Source organism: Centroberyx gerrardi, chromosome 24 (genome assembly GCF_048128805.1).
Source record: "Centroberyx gerrardi isolate f3 chromosome 24, fCenGer3.hap1.cur.20231027, whole genome shotgun sequence".
NCBI lineage: Eukaryota > Metazoa > Chordata > Actinopteri > Beryciformes > Berycidae > Centroberyx > Centroberyx gerrardi.
The window spans coordinates 12,539,294-12,561,613 of NC_136020.1; the positions used below are offsets into that span (position 1 = coordinate 12,539,294).

Sequence of the window (22,320 nt, forward strand, 5' to 3'; positions counted from 1 at the left end):
CAGTTGCACTTTTTATTTGTGCCTTATGGGAATAATCAGCACAGTTGGAGCATGTCTTTGACTGATCCGACTGCTTGGCTAAAAACTACTTTTTCAATGACAAATGACTCAAAAATGTTATCAATAATGTCCTATTACAACTGGTTACACTCCCAGCACCATATTGTATCACCTTTTCCTGAACTCAACATTATAAATGTCCGCTGCCATAGAATCCATAGTTACTGCCCTGAAACTTGTAATGACCAAACTATGTCAGTCTATGGCTCTGGTGAAAGGGAGGTCAGCATAGAAATAGAAAATACTAGAGCAGACATTACTGCAGCTAGCAAAGGAATACATCCTAGAGGGAGCCATGGAGGAGGTGAGAGAGAGAGACGGGTAGAGGTTGTGACAGTCAGCTCTAGTCGTTCTGTTTCTATGTCGATCATTTGTAATGTAGCACCAGCACACAGAAAGAGGGAGAGACAGACAGAGACAGAAAGAGACGGAGAGACAGAGAGACAGAGAGAGAGAGAGAGAGAGAGAGAGAGAGAGAGCAAGAGAGCACCCCTGGCAACCTGTACACACCCAGCACAAAAGGTTGCATCATGGGTAATAGATTATCTAGGTTCGCTTTGAAGATTGTTGTTCATTCAGCAGAAAGAAGCAGAAACCTTCCAGGAGTTCAGTTAATCCTCGGTGCGGATCAGGAATCAGCTTCCCACGGTAGCTTTTCTGATTAAGGATAATTCCCGATTTATTTCATGACAAAAAAAGCTAGATTTTCATGATTTCGTATAAAACGAAGTGTTGTTCCTGTTGATTTAAGGTGATCTGATCAAAACTTATGAAACATGTCAGGGTTGCTCCTACATCCCTAGCTATTTAGCATTAGCATGGCCAAACTTTCATGATGTTTCTACAGCTCCTGGAGAAGAACAGAATGTTTTGTTTAATAGATGATGGCTCCTGTTCATCTCTATGGATTTAATACTTATATAAGGCTGTTTGAGCACAAACCTTTTCTTTCATAGTTTGTATGGCTACTGCCTGAGAACATAACCATAAATTCTAGCTTTACCTGGTTCTTTATCTACTCTTAAGTCAAAAAAACATCTAAATATCAAAAGGAAACCAGGAATTACCCTATAACCATTAGTATGGAAATTACCAAACTGATTCCAGGTCAGCGTCTAAAGAAAACTAAACTCCTAACACCAGAAAGCTGTAGAGGAAGTGACGGGCTTCGTTCCATGATGGACGAGCCATTCGACCAGTGAGTGTTCTCCTCTGCACAGTGGCACTTTGCAGGAAGGACTGAGGAAGAGTGGAGGAGGAGGAGGAGGAGCTCAATCTTGAGAAGGTGTTGGCACAGAGTTACACAGAGGGTGTTTCTATGTAAAAATGTGCTGTCTATGTAGCATCTATGGCCTTGGCATTGGATCAGCCAGGTGGGATTGGAAGAGTCCATCTCCTGACAGGAGGGGGGTGGGGTGGGGGGGACACTGGTGCTGGATGGTTGGATGGGTCGGTCCATCATGTCCACTCCACGGGGGGTTCTCTAGGGCCTTTGGGCTGAATGCAGCGGTTACCGAACCCTGAAGGTAGAAACAAGAGGAGGAGTTCTTAGCTGGATTAGGTTTTCTTTAAATTAAATAAAAATACACCCCAAAATCTCTTTCTCAGAGAAAAATGTGCCTTCGATGACTAGCTAGGTTTCCAATGACGCAGATGTGATCGACAAAAGCAATGTCACACATACACAACCAAAAGCACTACAACATCAATGGAAACCACGTTCGTCAGCAAAGTATACCGACTTAAAAATAATTTGTCGTGCAAATAATACATGTGATCCTTCAGGATGGTGACCAATGGAAACCTGGCCAGTTACAGAAAAACAGCAAAATGCGAAAGGTAAATGTATTAATAAAAGAGAGAGAGTGGACTTACCCACCCAGGTCTGCTTTGCTGTCTGTTGCCGTGGTGTTGGCAGATGTAGCATCAGCTGGAGACGTCTTCTTAGCACTCTCTGACATGTCTATAGGCACACACACACACACACACACACACACACAGAGAGAGTTGTTATTGGGGTGGAAATATTTCGCTAATATCACTATAGTGTAAGTCCTAAGAAGTGGTTGTGTACTGGTGTTACTGATGTAAGCCCTATTCAAACTGCATTGGTTTTACTGAAGGAGTTTCTGAAATTGTAATTATTATCAAAAGCATATACGTAATTTTAATCTAGTATGAATCTGCCATGTACGGAAAGTACAAATTCCAAAGTAAATTACCTACTGTTTTTCTGCAAACTCGTAGGGGTTCTAATATCCATAAACATATCCATAAACCACCAACACATCATTGAGACCCATATGAAGGAGGAATAAAACAAATAAATTCCCTGCGATTTTACTGCGAGTCGTCTCTTGTATCACAACATTTGGTAGGTAGCTAAATCTAAAGTCCAGTGTCACAGACAATGGAGCATTTGTGTCTGCCAAGGAAAACAATGCTTGTTTGATGGACTAGCATGTGCACACAAACAGCGGTGCAGATCATAACACTTCACAACCTGGCTAACAGCAGTAATCTGAGTGAAGCCGCAGAGATCCTTTATCCCACATAAACGGTCCTATGGAATTACACACATAGCGTGGAAAAAAATCATTACAGGAACTCCCACAGTACAACTAATCCAATTCAAACAGGTCTATATTCCCTTTCTATTAATCACTCTCTCTCTCTCACACACACCCACACACACACACACACACACACACAAGCAAGCTACTGGAGCAACAAATTGGCAGTTACAATCACCACAGAATCCTCCTTACATGTACACGTATACACACACACACTTTCATCATACCTCTCTATAGACATACTTAATCTCTCCCTTTCCCTTTGCTCTCTCTCTGTATCTCTTTCTTTCGCACATTCCTATTCTCTCTCACAGCTGTCCTTTTAACAAATGCTGTCAGTCTTATCGCATGCAGGCCAATTTGTAAAACACTGAAGGTCTGTTTCCTGCTGCGCTCTGCTGACTAACTGCAATAAACACACATAAACACAGACATACAAGGAGAGACATACAGAGAGACACAGACAGATGCGCAGACAAAGTCAGACACAGTTGGACACAGGTACACAAGGAACATACACACACACATACGCGTGTGCATACCTCTGTGTGAACCGCTCCATTCAGCTGAGGCTGAGGTCTTCACTTCTAATGGGTCTGACAAAGAGAGCAAGGGAACGAGTGAAAGAAAGAAAGAAAGAAAGATAGGAAATACAATGCCAAATGAACAAGACAGGACATACACATATATGCAGAAGCACACACACACACACACACACAAGGTTCCTTTCATACCATACTCCCTATTCCTTTACTTTTCTGTTTCCCTTTCTCCATCCTTCCATTTCACAGTCAGAAAAGAGCCCGCATCAACACTTGAACATGTGCAAAAGTGTACACTATACACTCACTTGTGCAAAATATTAAGACTTAACTGGTGTTTCCATGAAATAGACTAGACTGCGCCGGTGAATATAGATGAGAGCCATGATGCTTTCATAATGAAGGTTAGATGATGATGAGAAGATGATGAGGATTTTAAAGCCTTGGGCTGCTTGTCCTAGTGGAGGTGTAATTCAATACTAGGATGGCGGCCATAATATTTTATACACCCTTCTTTTCTTTCTCCTGTGTTCTTTACACTCCATGTCCATCCATTCCTCCATCACTTCAAAAAGGTGATGAACTATGACGGTGGCGTATTTGAAAGCTGGTTCTTTACCATACAGCAATTTTAATGCAGGTCTGAAATGTTGTCAATGGCGCCCCCTAGTGCTGTAAAACGGATAAAGGCTTTGACAACAGGAATGTGTTGGTTTTTGACAGAACTGTATATAAAACTATCTAATTTTGTCCTCCTCAGATGTCAGAGCACCACCCAGGAAAGAGGAAACAGCAGCAGGCAACAGGGTGGACAAGTGATTAGTGGGACCGCCCCGTAACAGAAAGGTCACAGGTCCGACACCCGCCATGTGTGTATCCGTCACCAGTCGTGTGTCCAGTTGAAGAGCCCTACCTGTTCACTCTCACTCTGTAAGGTGTAACTGGATAAGAAGAACTCATGTTTCAGCTCAAATGAGGAGCTACTGAATGTATTAAACCATCATGCTGCTTTCACTCACAATACTTTGCATTGTTTTTTCACCTAACAAATACGGTACCTACACACTACAGCACTTGCCACTTTTGTAAACAAAGGAACAATGTGTGTACTGAAGGCTCCTTGGATTTTTCCTTTTTCTTTTCCCTTCATTTCCATTGATTTTGATCACTGATCCATCCACCTTAGGAACTGACCAATGAGATTGCCCTGTGGCTGTGCGGAGGACTTCTGACCAATAGAAAACACACCTGTATCCAGGAACACACCCGTATCCAGGAAGTGCCCCAGTGAGTCCACACCACTAGGAATAATGCACCTGTGAATCTTGACCAATAGAAACGCACCTGTGGCCAGTATGAAGGACTCGGGGGTTCTCGCAGGGAGGGGGGGAGGGGAGTCGTCGCTGTCCCAGCAGTCTGGGTTAAAAGGTCAGAGGTCAAATGAGAAGCACCGTTAATGACTGACCGGGGAGACAGAGACAGATCGGCAGTCAAATGACAGTGAGATAAAGAAATGCTCTTTTGCTGAATCTCAAAACAAGTGTTTCCTTGATTCCTTGCCCCCTTTCCTCTAAGGGTAGTGGTTCATTAGACATTTTTTATGTTATCCACATTGATATTGTCTTTATAAGCCCTTTTGAAATGGCATTAATGTTCAGGAAAATGTCTGATATGTAACTGCTATCATAGGAGCTCTGTAATTTTAATTACCAATTCGCACAGGATGAAATAATATGTCTCAAAATTATAGAGATGCTTGCTTCACATTGCTCTGCTTCACACACTCCTACCACATTACATTAATATCAATTTGGACTGGATTAGTTGAACCTGATTAACCATCGGTAAAAGAGGCTGATTTATGTGTGCAGTCTGTTTAAGTTACTGAAATGGCAGAGTGGCATAGGACCTTATTTGCCATATCCATCTTAGCTGAAGGTAATATTGCCCATCTATGTTGCCTTGGAAAGTTACCCATGGGGGGGGGGGGGGGGGGGGGGGACATGACATGAAGAGTCAAAGAAAATCTTGTTTTGAGTTCCAGCTGGTTCAAGCAATGCAGACTCCGAGTGAAGCTGCTACTGGTTCACCCAACCAGACACCCAAGCTCAGCAGGCAGCACCCTGCGAGGGCACACCCAGGAATATTCAAAACCACATTATCATCAACAGCCCATTAATGAGGAACCAAGAAAAAACAGGTTTTATGGACTTGTGATGTCTGTACGTTTGTGAAAAATCGAAGTGAAAAGATTTTTACACAACAGCATCAACCATTTAATCCAGCCAGGATGTGCAATATTATAACCAATAAAACAAGCAGTCACCAGCTTTGTCTTGACCAATCAAAAAGCAATCATTAGCTTCTTGCAACCAATCAAAAAGCAGTCATTAGCTTCTTGCAATCAATCAAACAGCAGCCATTAGCTTCTCATAACCGGTCACAAAGCGCTACCGCAGCCCAAATAGATCATGTGCCAGAAAGCCAAGCAGACCAAAAGTCAAACTCAGACCAGTCCACCTCAGGACTGCCAGATAAATCTTTCTGAATATGGCTTCAAACATTGGAATCACCTGAGGTGCGCATGATGTATGGTGCCAGACATTTAAAGGGCTACACTGACATTTTGAATTTCATTTGATTATATTTGTTCAACAGATTCATTGAATTCTAGTAATTTTCCGATTTGGACTTAAAATCATTCCCTGGTCAAACAGTATATAGTGAGATATAACTGTTAGTGTTTGTTTTAACCTGCCTGGAGTGAGATGGGCAGTTTACAGTAACAGGACAGTTCAGATGGGATCGAGGTCTGATAAGTTGCTGTTGCTGATTACAGAAAAGTATTCAAAATTATACTTTCCTGTGATTAGCTAAACGCTCTCATGCTACTTATATTGTCCATTGTCCAATGTAGCAAACTTCATGCATTCAGTGGTTTTACTTAAATCAATTCAGGTTACATGCTGAGCAAGTTTCATGACCATAGGAGCCATGAAACCAATTAAAAAATCTACACTCAATTTAAAAAATGTATATGTAATCAATTTAAATATGGGTTGTTTCTTACACTTCCTAGAGATATAACTTCTGGAGTTGCATATTTTTCATTGGAAGTAAGTGCATTTCTGGCAAAATAATAGAAATCATGCGCTCCTCACATTTTCATCCAAATATTTGAAACAGTTAAGTCCTATTTTATCCAGCTTTGGTTCCATTCAGACCAAAACCAATCCAAGCCAAGTCAAATTCCAGTCCAATCCATTTCATTCCATGTCAGCTCCGATCACGGCAAGAGGAAGATTTTGCGATCAGGGATCTCGTGATTTTGAAATCAACAGAGGAGAAGGGGGGATTTCATTCCTTGCACCCCAATAGATCAAAACCACGTCTCTTCGTTGCCATGACGATAGTGAGGCCATACTGATGCACACACAGCAAACAGTGTGATACTGTTGTTAGCTAGCTTAGAGTCTTCTCAGACCAACGTGCACAAGGTTGATAAATGTGTATATACCAGTATCATGCAGTGTTGATCCTTCACCATCGAACATGCACACACACTTTCCTGCACACACACACTTGCATGAAAACAAACGCACACACAAGCACAACATTTCGTTCCCACTTTCTCCTTGGCTCATTCACTCACTCACTGAAACACACACACACACACACACACACACAAACACAAAGAGGAAGAGTACAGTTGTTTGGACAGATGTTTGCCTGTAACATTTGCAGCATTCCACGCAAACCAACCAATTAGTCATACAGTCATGCTTTCTATCAGACTCACTGGAACCTGTCTCTCACTCTGTTCCTCTCTTTTTTTCACTCTCCGTCTTCATTTTTCTTGGTCTCCTTTTCTGTTGGGTGTCCAGTTTCTTTCTTGTTTTGTCTTTCTTTCGGTTTCCCTCACTCTTTCAGTCTCTTTCTCTGTTTCCCTCTAGCTGTGTCTCCGTTCCTCTCTCCGCTTTTCTCTGTCTGCCTTTGCCCAGTAGTAAGAACACTATAATGTACGGTGCCACATTTGTGTGAGAGCCTGTGTGTCGACAGATACAACTTATCATTACAGTGTGGTCTGTCTGAGACCTCTAAATGTCTCCTTACTGACCCAGAGAATGACTCTGCCCTGTGGGGTGTGTGAGAGAGTGAGTGTGAGTGTGTGTGTGTGTGTGTGTGTGTGTGAGAGAGAATGTAGACTATAAAGACAGTTTGCTTCAAACTTCAGACTTTCTCTCACTGCCCTAGCTAGTGTTTAAGTGAAGTGGACTGAGCTAGACACTGAACTTGGTTTTGCTTATTTAAAGGCTTCATTCAATTTAGAATCTTATCCTGTTCATTAACCCAAGACTGCTGTGTGAACCCTTTAACTAAGTAAATCCAAGCCTCTGTTTTATCCAGACTATCTTCATAGTTAATTTGTTGGTTTCTTTGTTAATTTGTCAGTTACTTCTGTCAGGAAAGCAGTCAGTCAGTTAGTTGAGTTAGTAAATTAGTTTATCAGTCATCCAGCTAAATTACAGCAGCCACAGCAGCTGATTGACATACTTGTTGTGGTCGCCGTGGGCGATGGAGAGCTCTGCCCCGCAATGGACATGGGCAACACCTTCCTGACTGGCTGCTGGTCTCCATGGTGAGGGGACGTAGTTACCGTGGCCGTCGCCGTGGATACACTAGAACGAAAACCCTCCCTTCCTCCAGACATCTCTCCATCCCCCTCTTCGTCCGAGTTATCGGAGTGCAGGGGGTTGGTGAAACTCAGGGCAGTCCTAACAGGAGTAGAGGAGGAGGAAGAGGAGGAGGAGAGGTGAGAGGAGGAGGAAGAGGAGGGAGCGACGCGGTCGGAGGAGGAGGAAGAGGACGAGGTCTTAGGGAGTTGTTTTTCGGGGCTGCTGCAGGACTGAGCCCACGCCGCATGGCCGGCCTTCGCCTCCGCTTTCTCCCCCTTCTCTCCGCCCTTCAGAGGGAGGTGGTTGGGTCTGGCTGGGAGGCCGGCGTCCGCTTGACTCCCCTCTCCTCCGCCTGCTCCTCCGCCTGCTCCTCCCTCCGTGCCCGAGTCCTCCGACAGCGAGGAACTGGAAGTCAGCAGGGATTGGCCGGAACGGCCTTTGAAGGCGTGGCTTCGCTGCAGCATGCCCGCGCTATTGGTCGACCCGGCGCTGCCTCCTACTCCCGTGGAGGAGGAAGTGTCAAAGCTACGCGGTCCCTCCTGCAACGGCACCTTTTTAATCTCGATGCTCAGCTTCCTCTCGATCCGAGGAACGCCGGAACATTCCAGGACCGGGGAGAGGGGGGAGGGAGAGGAGGGGGTCTGAGTCTGGATTTGGCCCGATTCTGATGTTGTTGATGTTGAAGACGATTTGCTGTTATAGTTGTCGTTGAGATCTGGATTTGAGACCTGGGTTTGGGTTTGCAGTTTTGGACTTGGTGGATCCTGGTCTTTCTGCTCCGAGGGACTCGGTTCTGATTGGTTCTGCTGCAGGTCCGCTTCCAAGCCTGCTTGGTTCTGAGAAGAGAAGCGTAGAGAAGAGACATATAGATTTAGAATTTTATTTTGACCTTTTGGGTTTTTTAACAGGGTTCACGGGCCAAAATCTCACTAAACCTGCTCAGCACAAAAATAAGTGTGTAAACACCAAAACTGGAGATGTGTTTTTTCCACAACAGTAGCAATCACTTTACTTCTGTTTAATTCTGCTATGCAGTTATGCAATTCACCTCTTTCAAATTGTGATGTGCTATTTCAAGAAATACGTATTTAAACAAGAAACTTCACAATAAATACATACCAAAATAAACTTTATATTCATCTGATTTCTCTACAGGGGGCCTTAAGGTTTCATCTAATCAAATATAAATAATTGCATACATATATTCTTACTACATCAGCCAATTCACCTGTGTCATATTTTGCTGTGCGGTGGCCAGGACGTGTATGACCGGTTTGGGGTGGTAGCGGTCGTTGTCCTGCCGTACGTTGGTGACGGTGGGGAAGGCTGAGGGGGGAGACGGGGTGAGGATAGGGGGCACAGGACGAGGCTCCGGGGGCTGGAGAATCTCCTCCTTAACATCGCCCTCCACCTGGGAACTGGGGAGACGGAGACAGACAGAGACAGAGACAGAGACAGAGACAGAGACAGAGAGAGAGAGAGAGAGAGAGAGAGAGAGAGAGAGAGAGAGAGAGAGAGAGAGAGACAGAGACAGAGACAGAGAGACAGAGCGAGAGAGAGAGAGAGAGAGAGAGAGAGTTCAGTTCACAGCAAAAACCTGGCTGATCCAGATAGGCTTCTTACTGAATGGATATTACACACACAATCCAAAAGAAAGGCTTTTGATGTTTTTTAATGAGACATCTCACTTTAAAAGAAGAAAAGAAGCAAGTAACAAAAGCACTACAATAAAAACACCTAACTCACAATTACACCGATTGTTGCACTCATATAGAGAGAAAGAGAGTGAGAGAATTAATTCATTTAGGTGCCAACATATTTTACCATTACGCTATAATATACCCAATTTGAATGTTTAAGTGCAAATATTGAGTATTTGTTTTGGTTAAAAGGAAATTTTGCCTCATGGTGCAAAAACTTTCATTGAAAGTTTTGAAATTGGAGGATTTTAAGGTTTTGGCACTTTCAGGCACTGTAGGAAATGAAAACTGAAAAGGCAGGAATTTCATCATATTGCTCAGACTTCATGCTGACATTTGGACATCCATGTTTAAATAATTCTCCATCTTAACAGGAATGATGAAACCAAGACATTCGTGATGAAATAAACTGCATATTAAATAAAATGAAATTAGTTAATTTATGAAAGAAAAGTCTGATTTCTGTTCAGTCGTTGTGACGACTACTTTTTCCACCACTAGGTGGCAGGGAAAAAAATGGCAGCGATTGGCTCTTACTATGGCTGAGACAAATTACATGTCTTCAAATGTTGGGTTTCCAGTGTCTGACAGCTCTTGCACGTATTCTGTGGGTTTAAGGGTGACATGTTTCTGTGATGTGAAGCAAACTGAAAAATAAGAATCTGAATCACCACTACAGAGTTTATCCCTCTGCATGCAACAGCATATTGTGGTTTGTCCACCCCAAAGAGGTACTGTTTGGAAAATTCAAGTTTTGGTTCTCTTTTCAGCTACCAGAGAGCACAGTTGATTGGTATGAGAAATATGTTTTGTGCAAGAATATTTTGTTCTACTTTACATTTGAGTGTTAAAGCAACACTTCTACCATGGCTACTACTGTGGTACTAATGCAGGATGGATGCATAAAGGGGGGATTTCTATTCTGCCTACCATTGTTCAACAAACTCTACCGCATGTACAGAGGAGTTTCACTTGGCAACACTCTTCACTTATTATAAACAGACATAGATATACATCGTGTAGGTGTGAGCTATATACAGGATACTGAGGTTGTGACCCAGCTAGCCACATAGAGATGGAAAACTATATATACAGATATTGAGTTTCCACCATGGAACATACAGCACATTTACATATGTATGCATTTACATACACACGTACACACACACTAACAGTGGAAGGATGTGGTGGTGTGCCAAATCAAGAGCACATGACTGAAGCAAGACACTAGACTGGAACTGCACATGATGCTGTGTGTGTAGAGAGAGAGACAAAGAGAGACAGACAGAAAGAGAGAGTGAGAGAGATAGAGAGAGATAGAAGCATAGGGGATTTCCTTCTCGTTACAACTATAAATCATCTTGAGCAACCCAGGAGTTGTAATAGTACAGTACAAGGCCTCCTCATAAAGCCCCAACCTGTGACTGCAGTATGACTAACATTAGCTGATGGTCAAACAGCTTGCTATTCGCCCTCTGGATCTTTTATGACTCAATATTCTTCATTTTTGATAGCAAATGTCTTTTTTAATGAAATACAAGACAAATTGAATATACAAATTATAGGCAGCCTTCCAAGGATGTAGAGTGAATTAATGTCAGAAGAGATCAACGTCAATGCCGCATAACATACAAATAAGTCTGGTTAAAACTGCTTTCACCTCACGCAGATGAAGAAAATACTTGGAATATGAGGTAAGAACGGACAAGATGGAAATTCTCCGTGAACAGATGCAGTCTTTGGGGATCGAGCTGAAGGCCATCTGGTGACGGGGCAGTTTCTTTAACCACCAGGTCACTCAGTTGCCTCTTACGGGTCACTAATGCGTCTTGATTGGCCTCCATGTTAAACCGTGTTAAAACGACGACACCAGCAAAAACACCAACATTAGTTCACTGTCTAAATGCTTCCCCGAGGCTTTCCTTTGATGAAAACATACATTACTCAAGAGAGCTTTAGAAACTATTATCAATCTCCTCTTTATTGCCTAAGCAAGCTAACCATATATTCTACAGTAACACAGATAATTCCCACTGGGCTGTTGTCTCTCCATGGGGAAATGAATCTTTCACATGCCACAGAGTTTTATCTGGCCCAGTGTCCCTCTAAGATAAGATGAGATGAAACTTTAATGATCCCCATGGGGAAACTGGGTTGTTGCAGCAGAAAGTAGCAATAAGTCACAGCAAAGAAAAGGGCAAATGGGGGTTATGTAAACATACACAACCGACAATTTCAACTCTAGAACATGTTCAGTATTAATGTATGAATGAAGAGTATGAGACAACGTGTGGATTAGAGTATTATGTGGCTGTACAAAATAAGTTAAATAAGGGAGTAGGAAAGTGTTTCATAGGAAAAAAGGCTGTCATAGAAACATCATAGCTTTCATTTTAAATTTTAACTTTAATCATAGATGTTGCTAGCTTCCAGTAGATCAATATCAACAAACAGTACTTATGTCCGACTTGTACCCGAGCCAACGTGGACGCTTTTTTGTGAATCGACTAATCACAACGAGTTTCATAGTGCGCCGCCGGTAGCTGACAGTTTACGACAACAAAGCAACCAGAATGAAAATGGAGGAAGCAGCGAGAGAAACATTGGCAGTAATTTGCATGTAAAAGACAAACTCTCCAAGAATCTATGTGACTATATCGAAATGTTTATACAGCCAAATTGACTCTGGACTGGTGCTTCAAAGCTGCAGCATAAACATAGTCAACATAAACATAAACAGTAGTGAAGCACAGCTAACTATGCACTCCACTTGTCCCACTTTACCCTGAAGCACAAAAACATTAAAACCCTCCATATTGCTTTGGCATTAGAGCCATGTACAAAACCATGGGCACAAACATTATGAACACATGCATACACACATACAAGAGCACAAATGCATACGTACTCTCATATGCAAACACAAATGTTGATACACATACACACACACAACTAGGAATGTAAGTGCAAACACCACCCACACTCAAACATAAATGCAGGGAACACACACACACACACACACACACACACACACTCGACAAGCACACTGCGCCCTCTACATGTGTGCTTCTGAGGGAAGATGCTGCATTTTTAATGAGAGCGTTGGTTCACAGTGGGACCTGCACACATTCACAGAAGGCTGGATCTGCTGGAAGGGGATAGAGTTTAAGAAACACACTGCCTGGTTTCAGGTTGTGCCGAGGATAGAAACACACACACGGACGCCCAAGAAAAGCAGCGAACTTCACACTCTAGATTACCGCTCAAACCACATATGTTCAGATCATTGCTGAGCCAAATCTGTGATGTATTTTTGTCAGCCTGCCATATTAGATGTGTGGACTTTTACATAACTGGCTGTCTCCGAATCACAGGAATTAACGACTTGGCAATGCTAACAGGTATAAATAGAGACTTGTATCAATTCAAGTAAGTAAGCTGTAGCCCCAAGTGCCCAAACAGGCTGTTTGGCACTGTTAGAAAGCCAAGTCAACTTAGATTTAAGCGGCACTATAGTAATACTTTTAAGTGATATGCACTTGCCTTATTTTTTCATTTTAAATCAATAACACTACTTTGGCTTTTGTTAAATGATTTGCCCAAAATTAGAAACATATTGAAAATAGTGAGTTGTGAGTAGACTGATAGAGACCTTGGTTTCCTTAAAGGACATTTGTTCTGTATGGGGGGACAGGTAGCGTAGAGTTGAGCCAAAATGGCGGAATATGGGGAGGATATGAGTCCATCCGGGGTGTGGCTGTGTGTGTGTGTGTGCGTGTGTGTGTGTGTGTGTATATAGCCATGACTCACTATGTGTGACCTTGATGCCAGCCTCATTGGAATTCCTGCAGTATCTCTCCCTCACACACACACACACACACACACACACACACACACAAAACCTCTCCCTGCACACACCTACACCATGGCAGGGACCCAGGGGGAGTGTGGCCGGTGGAATGTGGACTATGTTGGTAAAAATAGCCCCTACTGTCATTGGAATACTCTCAGGCTTAAACTAGGCCTTGACATTGTTTCTTCAGGAAACCAAAGGATGACAAGGCGAGAGAAAGAGAGAGAGAGAGAGACAGAGATACAGGGACACAGAAACAGGAGGAGTGAGAGAAGTAGAGAGAACGAGTGAGAGACAACAAACCGCATATTCCTGACAACTGGGCTCTGCCCCAATTCCAGGGAAGCTTCCCATTTTGGTAGCATTTCCAAGCAAGTAGGAAGTTCATATTTACTAGTTTCAGTTTCCCACCAAACTGGCTGGTACAGTAAACATACTAAGCAAGCCAGGGGCACGATCGGTTTAGTGCCACACCAGCTAGAACTCAGCTGATGTCACGTGGCGCTAGGGCTGAACGATTTTGTAAAAATATCTAATTGAGATTATTTTGACTGATATTGCAATTGCGATATGATTTGCGATATTAGAGGGAATGATAATTTTTACATCATTATTCTCATTTTCATTGAAAAACATATTAAAATGATTATGGTGTGATTTTTGCGGGGATCTGTACCAAACAAAGATGTTTTCTTAAGTCTGTAGAATATGATGTGTAGGCCAGGACATCTCTGCAGCACAACAATATTTAATTTAAAATGGTATTTTGACACACATTTCGCCTTTAACAAATATTGCGCCTCCTGCGATTTGAAAATTGCAGTAGGCCATATTGCGATTTCGATAAAATTTCCATTAATTGTTCAGCCCTACGTGGCGCTGCCTCAAATAAATTATTATTCCATTACAAACAGTCAAACAAGATAACTTCTTAGGAGGGTTCAGAGTTTGGTATCAAGTTGAAAGGAAGCTTCCTCCAGAATGAGGAATGCGCACAAGCCGAAGCAAACGCCAACACACAGATAAACACAGAACCAATCACATACACACAAAGACACATTACTAACTTTGACTAATGGAGGTTAAAGGATAATGGTGATTATGGACTAGACAACCCGGACAACGAGGCACTAATGCTCATCAGATTAGTTCAAAAAGTTGCTCTGCGTATCATTGCACTAGCAGGGAATAGGTTATGCCTTCTATGGATAAATCATAAGAGGGAAAGAGGGAGCGAAGATGAACTGGGTAAGAGAAAATAGAGCACAACCCCTGCTGGGCACATACAGCAATATTAAAGATGAGAGGAGAGGGAGAGGAGGGGAGAAGAGAGGAGCACCCCCGCTTAGCAGACAGCAGAGAGAAGAAGGGAAGAGAGGAGAGAGGGTGAGAAGGGAGAGAGGAGGGAGGGAGACAGAAAAGCTGTCAGGAAAGGACAGGAAAGACTGAAATAGAAGAGAGGGAGAGAGAAAGACAGGGAGAGAGAGAATGAAAGAGAGAGGGAGAGTGGAAGAGAGAAAGAAAGAGCTATGGAGGGAAAGAGTGATGCAGAGAGAGTGCATGCCTGTGTGTGGATTTTGCGTGCATGTGTGTTGAATACATACTCCGGCGTGTGTGTGTGTGTCAGAGAGAGACAAAGAGTAAATGAGAGAGTTCTCAAAGGGAAGCGATGAAAGATATAACAGCTCTATTTCAACTAGCCTAGGGTGGTGGTGCGTTCAACACTATGTAGTGTTGCAGAGTATTGCAGAGTGTTGCAAAATGATCTACAAATACAGCTCCTCCTCAGGCCAGAACAGCAGTTAACAGCCAAACAGAAGTAAACTACAGCAGAGTGGAGGCCTGGTGTATCAGTGGGTTTCAAAAAGCATTGGTTCCTTTGGGGCAAAACAACGCCTGCTGCTTCTATTTGGTCACTTTAATATGTTGTTTTCATTGTGTGCTCCACTCAAACTTTTGTAATGTTTTCGCCTTCCTACTAACAAACAAAACACCCATTGTTTTCGGTGACTGGCCACTTCACACCTACTGTTCACTTCTGTGTGAGCCTGTCCATTCAGCTGTGTGGAGGAAGGGTCATTCTTTTCTTGAACTACGTCCATTTTCCAAGTGACTGGACCAACATGATCGCCCAAGTTACACAACTTAGAAACTGATCGCAAATTCGCCCCACTAAGAAAGCAGATGTGAGCAGACTTGAACAGCTGAACAGTTTAACAGTTAAGAGAAGAAAAATGTACCTGAAATACCTGTAATCCTTAAGAAAAACAAAAAAAAAACAACAACTGCCAACTGTAAACATACAATGTGGCAATGGTGTTACCTGCGTATGCGAGGAGGTTTCGGGGGTGGTGTGTCCCATCTCTCATCATCAGATTGGTGGCTTGCCTTGTCTGGACTGCTCTCATCCTGGACACACATGCAAACACACAAATAAAGAAACATGCATACGCACACACACACACACACACACACACACACACACACACACACACACACACACACACACACACACCCAATTCTTCAACTCCCACTCAAGCTTTCAGATGCACATTTCTCTTTTCAGTGGAGGCACAAATTCAAATTACCTTGCTTAACTGGCTACTTAAGTAATCATCTATATATCTTCAACATACACGTATTTATTGGTTAGTATTTGCTAAATTTAGGTTTAAGGTGTATTTTGTCGATAGAAATTGCATTAATTTCAATGCTCACTGTAATGGCAGTTGTTATAATATTTACTCAAATGTAAAACATCTCCATCTCCGTCTACCGCTCTCTACCTTTCTTCAGCTCTCGACTCTCTCACGACGGCTCTCCCCCTCCCCCTCCTTCCTTCAAAATTCTGAGAGACCGTCTCTCCTCCTCCCCACTAATTTTCTCTCCTCCTCTCATCTCTCCCCTTCCTCCTCCTCCTCTCTTCCCCCATGACTCATTAATTTGTCTTTCTCTCTGCTCCTGTAATGCGAAGATGACGGAAGAACTTCAGTCGACACAAACTCAAGACTGAGGGGCGAATTGGGCCACATAAGCCCTGTGTGTGTGTGCGTGTGTGTGTGTGTGTGTGAGTGAGAGAGAGAGTATAAAAGTCTGATGAAGAAACGACTTGAGAGAATTCAGTGTAGATGAGGTAAAGACAGAGGGTTAAATTAGGTCTCCTTTGTCTGTGTGTGTGTGTATTGTGAGAATCAACTTGGTAGGGACACTTCCTGCAAACAATAATGGCTGCATGTGAGCATAGAACCATGTGTGTGTGTGTGTGTGTGGGTGTGTGCATGTGTAGGCTTATTGTTAGTACTGTCATTAACAACATCGTTCCAGTGTATGTGGGAGTCTTGGTCACTAACAATGGCTGACTGGACATGAGTCAATGTGTGCATGGACTGAGTCAGTACAGCACACTGATAATGTTTAGCAAACCAAGTGTATCTCTGTGTGTGTGTGTGTGTGTGTCGTGCTCATTAACTTACAACTTTTGAGCAATGTAAAGTAGCCAACTTCTGCCCACTTCTAAAAGCTTTGTTGCGTTCCACCTTGTCCACCATTTGGGAAAAAAGGGACACCTACACTTATCAAATGACTAATGGCACAAACTTAAAACAAATGATGGTAATTTCTAAAAGATAGAAGGTAACTTAAGTCCTTGGTTGATAAAAGTGACATTTTAAACAGACCGGTTCGTCCATATTTTAGAGATACTGAATGATGAACTTAATAATAATGGTTATAGAGCAAAAATTAACCTTCCAGTACGTTTTCTAAGTTTCTAGGTTCAGGTTTAGAGAAAGACTGTCAGCCAGTGTTCACCAGTACAGTAAGTGTGTGTGTGTGAGTGTGAGTGTGAGTGCTGCATGGGTCGCTCTTTCCCAGCGGAAGTGCGTCTATTCTCAGGCTCATAGTGCATTATGGGCCAGTGGTGATGTCATTACAGCTCCCTAAACAGGAAGTGGGCTCCTGGAAAGCCGCCAGTGCGCTCTCTCACCGTCTGTCTCTTCTGTCTGTCTTCACCTCTGTCTGTCTCACTCATCTCTCCCCTGGCTTTCTGTCTGTCTCTCTTATCTGCACACAAACACACAACTACACAGTACAGTGGGGGGGGAGGGGGGAGCTATGGATCAGTGTCCGTCCTTTTGTTTGTTGATTCATCTGTTTGCCTGTGTGTAATGTGTGATATCTCAACACCACTGATTGGATTTTGACAAAACCTGCAGTGACGCATCTCACCACTGCACTCCAGCATTTTCAAAATTACACTGATTAGTGCTATGGAGGCGCGACAATTACAGGTTCAGGCAAGGTGACATCATTCGTGGGGGACGAAAGGTTTACTCTTGCCTTGTTTTTCTTAATATGTTATTTTTGACGCTCTGTTGTTAAAGTTCTTGACTTGGTCGGCCTGGGTGGGACAAGGGGAGGAGGACAATGAAGGAGACAATATGTGTGTGTATGTGTGTGTATGTGTGTGTGTGTGTGTGGTGGAGGTGCACTATGTGAGGGAGGGTGGTGGGTAGTAAGTTGGAATGAAGGCAGCAATAATGAACAAACCTGAGCTTTATTCTAGCTCTTTTAAAAAGTTCTAACTGTGCGCCGTCTCCCCAGTAGAAGAAATCTGTCTCTCTCTCTCTCTCTGGCACGCTCTCCGTAACTTTTCTTCTTCTTCTTCTGTCTTCTTCTATCTGCTATCTCCTCTCCTCTCTCCCTCCTACCCTCTCCTCTTCCCCTGTGACTAATTATTTGTGGTTTTTTTCCCTCTCCAAGTGTGTTACTCAGAGACTTCCTGTCTTTCTTTAACACCAGACAGTGTGTGTGTGTGTGTGGGGGGGGGGGGGTGTCATACCATGCCATCATGTATCTGTGTGTTGGTGGGACTCTCCAGTAGCTGCAGCTGTTTGTCGAAGAGTTGAGCGATCGCTCTATGAACCAATTCATACTGCTCCTAGAGAGAGAGAGAGAGAATAAGGGCGGGGAGGGAGAGAAAGAGCGAGTGTTGCAGCAGGGGAGGTGAGAGCGGGAAAAGTGAGAGAGAAAATAAAGAGAGAAAGTGTGTCAATACAACAAAAATATCAAACACATCCTATACATCTACACTCAAAAACACAGATTCACAAGGCAATAAAATATACAATGTGCAAAAACCATAGAATGACCATCGCTGCTGCACCTTGATTTACACCAGGAATATGCTTTGCTACTAAAGAAAATACACTTAATGTGTACTAAGGCAAACAAACAGAGTTCAATAGATTCAGACCCTTTTTTTTATTCCTTACCGAGATGAAAATGTTACATACGTTTTCCTAAAATGCAGTGTGATGTGGTTGTTAAATACTTCAAATAAAACTACAAATTAAACCCAGTGGGATTATTCTCAATATTTCTCAGGCAGTGTATGTAAGCCCACAAATAGATTCGTGCTGCTTAAACCTTTTAAGAGATTCTCAATCCATTTCCAAAACCAGGCCTGAGGGTAGTTCAAAGTAAAACGCTGTCACGACCCCTGAGGGCATGGACTTGGAGAAACCAGTCAGTGGAAATACAGATAAAACCAGATAAACATCAGACGATGCTAACCACAGCTGCCTGGTTTCTTGTTTGCAGGTGTGGAAAACTTTTGCGGTGCAATACCCATCAGCACCCAATCACTAATTGGCTTTTCTAGATGTCCTGCCTATTGATCAAACAACAGCACAGTAACTTTTTGTGTGTAAGACCAAAAACAAATAAAAAAGATGGATACAAACCTTGGTCTGAACAGCAGAGTGTCGCTGCGTCCTCATTTCTTGAATCAACCGGAACACATTGAAGTCTTCTGGTATCTTCTATAAAAACACACAAGAGAATAAAAAGGTTAATTATCTTTTGACTTCGCCGTTTAATTTAAAGTCTTTCAAACTAAACAACATAGTAAGGGAGGATGCACCCCTCAATGCACTTTATAAGATAACATACTGTGTAAAAAGTGTGTGTAGGTACTTGCATTGTGTGGGAGTGTGTGTGTGTTCACATACCCCAGCTTTGAGGAGGTTCCATGTGTAGTCAATAGCACAGATAGCACCTGTCCTCCCACAGCCCGCACTGCACAGAAACACAGTCATACAGTTTAAGTTCAACATAATCACACACATAAAGGTCAACACACTCTCTCCCACTCTCTCTCGTCACAAACACACATCCACAAAGAAACTCGCTCCTCACAGGTGCCCACTCTCAGGGATTTCTATTCTTGTTTGTCATCTGGACCACACAAGAGAGTAAATACTGAAAAAAAACTCAATCACACATGTGCGTACGCAACCCATCCTCGAGACAGGATGGAGACAGAAGCTTCACAGAAGCTGAGATAATGTGACATCATGTCTGACACACACACACACACAATCATAAAACATCTCACGCTGTTAGAAAATCCTCTGCTAGTCTGTCTAACTAGCACGGTTGCTCCACACATGCATATCTCTTCCCACTCAAGGTTACTCTACACACACACACACACACACACACACACGCACAGAGCTTTAAGTCCTGCTGTGTAACAGAGGAACCAGGAAATGTCCTCAGGCTGCTCATTATACCTGATTACACACACATGGAGACAGTGTGTGTGTGTGTGTGTGTGTGTGTGTGTGTGTGTGTGTGTGCGTGTGTGTGTGTGTGTGTGTGTGGCAGAGGACCCAGTACCTAGCCAGGATCTAGCCTCAGTATCACTTTAGTTTTGTTTTGTTTTGTTGTTTTGTTTTCATTCGTATACTCTTGTTAACCATCTGAATTTCTTCTTTCATAGAACTGATCCAGCTGTCTTTGGGGCTGCTTTCTTAAATTCATCGTTGCCTAAACCGATGACATTTAAATCCTCAGTCTAGAGCAACCTCACTACTCACTGTAGCAAAGAGTTGCTTCACTAAGACGGGTACATATCAACACAGACTAAAGGCCTTCAGCCCAACATCAACTTCCATGAGATTGCCCTATGCCAGCACACCACTAATAGCAAATAGTCTCTCTTGTTTGTTCGTAAAACGCAGCCTGAAGCCAATTTTCATTACTACTTCCGTGTTCTTGCAGCCGTTCTGCTGTAGCCCATTTGCTGCCACGTCGCTGGCATTTTGGGTACAGCAGTCAAGAGCCTGTAGTCAGCCGCAGCAATCAGAAGTAAAGTATTAATGCAAAAGTCAGTCCTGGCTCAGCTGGTTTAGTCCAAAATGGCAGCACAGTAGTAAATTATAGTGAATCGGTCCTCTGCCTGATTTTGAATCAGTAGTTTATTCATCTGAGACAATGAAACGCCAAACCACAAATAGGACCAAATCTATATAGTAGTTGAATGTTAAAAATGCAACCAAGATTAACTCACTAATTTGTTCTTCTACTGGCATTCGATTTGCATTTGTGTGTGTTGGGTCCAGCCACTACTGCAATATTTCTCCACAGTGTCGAAACTTGGCTTCAAAGACTCAAACCCTCCCTGGCCCCCTATTGTACACTCACACTGCCTCCTCAGAGAAAATAACAGGCAATCCCATGAATCGTGAAAATTCTAAATAGTAAGGTGGTGAAAAAGAGAAAACAAGTGAAAGGGAAAACCAGTGATTCAGGAGTCTGGATCTAGTCTAATCAATACCAGTGTGGGACAAGATTTTATGCATATACGTCCTTCCATAACAATGTTACTTGAAATTCAACAATGTTTAAAAAATATGATAATCCATTACCATTGCAGATGCACTGCATTATGATGCAGGTGTTGTATGAATTGGATATATTCTACTTATGAGTTGATTGTATGTATGGGTGAACTGAAACAAATGTTTTCCCCCATTTCTTACTAGCTTTCTATGAAGTTGTCAGAAATGACATTGAATTCAACTCTCTATTCTGCACACAGTTTGCAGCAATATAAATGCATTAGGGCTTAAGTCTGATCCCAGCCTTAGAATAACTGACAACGTAAATTATTTTCCAAGAGAAGTTTTTTTGAAAGTATAGGTGTTACTTTTTTTCAAATGGTGTTTTAACTCATATGCATATGTAGCGGTTTGTGTGCGTGTTGTATGCATAAACCTACCTGCAGTGCACACATATAGGAACATCATCATTTTCTTGGTATTCTCTCATTAGTGCTATCATATCCAGTATGGAGTCAAACGATGAGGGGACATCATGATCCGGCCAGTTCATATAATGGAACTGAGTTAACCTCCTAGATTCCTGCAGGGAGACACAGGAGAAACATTATTAAAGGCCTTCAAGCTTGGCGATTTGAATCACCAGACCAGCTGGGAAAATCTGTGTGAGGAAAGTGAAAGTGTAAAGCTCTTGTCTCAGTAAACAACTACTGTCACAATGCCTTTGAACAAGGCACTTAACCCTCAGTCGCTCCAGTGGAGCTGATCAGTGGCCAACAGCAGAAGACTGTGGTTGTACTGGGCGGTTGCCAGGTGCGACTGTGTAACCGGATGAATATGAAGATGGGCAGTGGTGAAAAAAAAGCATGTGTGCTCAGCAAATCTCTTCCCAGGATAAATAAAGGCGAAAAATCAGATTAAGTCAGAGAACTTACATTCTCATGCTCCACCATCAGAGTCCTGATAAAGTAGTCTGTTCTGGCCTGCTCCGATTCCTGAGAACAGAGACAGAAAACACTTTCACTCAACAGAACAAAATGTGAGAAATTCACACAGAAAAACAGACAGATCCCTAGTTAAACAGCCACACACACAGCTGTAATATTAGAGATTTGTCTACTTACACAGGAGATTCTGAAGGGGCCGAAAGACATGGGCTCCTCCCCTAACAGGGGGAAATACCGCTCACACTTTTTCTAACCAGAGAAGAAGAGGGAACAGAGAAGTTAGCTGACAAGCAAACACATGATAGATACCACAACTTCCTGTGTACAGATGCCTTCTGTCT

At 42.8% G+C, this 22,320-nt stretch overlaps 1 protein-coding gene across 7 annotated transcripts in view; it reads right to left on the reverse strand.

Annotated features, from left to right (window-relative positions):
• Nucleotides 1-1,043: 1,043 nt before the first annotated feature.
• Nucleotides 1,044-22,320, reverse strand: part of ptpn12 (protein tyrosine phosphatase non-receptor type 12) — a 41,863-nt gene continuing 20,586 nt past the window's right edge. The window contains exons 6-18 of one of the 7 annotated variants that reach the window (XM_071909646.2): nt 22,157-22,228; nt 21,968-22,027; nt 21,473-21,615; nt 19,419-19,485; nt 19,152-19,229; nt 18,248-18,346; nt 15,731-15,816; nt 9,083-9,272; nt 7,733-8,690; nt 4,523-4,594; nt 3,179-3,232; nt 1,940-2,023; nt 1,044-1,580 (exon numbers count right to left, since the gene is read on the reverse strand). In XM_071909646.2, coding sequence (XP_071765747.2) covers nt 1,519-1,580; nt 1,940-2,023; nt 3,179-3,232; nt 4,523-4,594; nt 7,733-8,690; nt 9,083-9,272; nt 15,731-15,816; nt 18,248-18,346; nt 19,152-19,229; nt 19,419-19,485; nt 21,473-21,615; nt 21,968-22,027; nt 22,157-22,228 — 2,025 coding nt within the window. In that variant the 3' untranslated portion in view covers nt 1,044-1,518. Of the gene's footprint in view, nt 1,581-1,935; nt 2,024-3,178; nt 3,233-4,522; nt 4,595-7,732; nt 8,691-9,082; nt 9,273-15,730; nt 15,817-18,247; nt 18,347-19,151; nt 19,230-19,418; nt 19,486-21,472; nt 21,616-21,967; nt 22,028-22,156; nt 22,229-22,320 lie in introns of all 7 variants that reach the window. The other 6 variants (XM_071909647.2, XM_071909648.2, XM_078281862.1 and 3 more) reach the window with 6 other exon arrangements.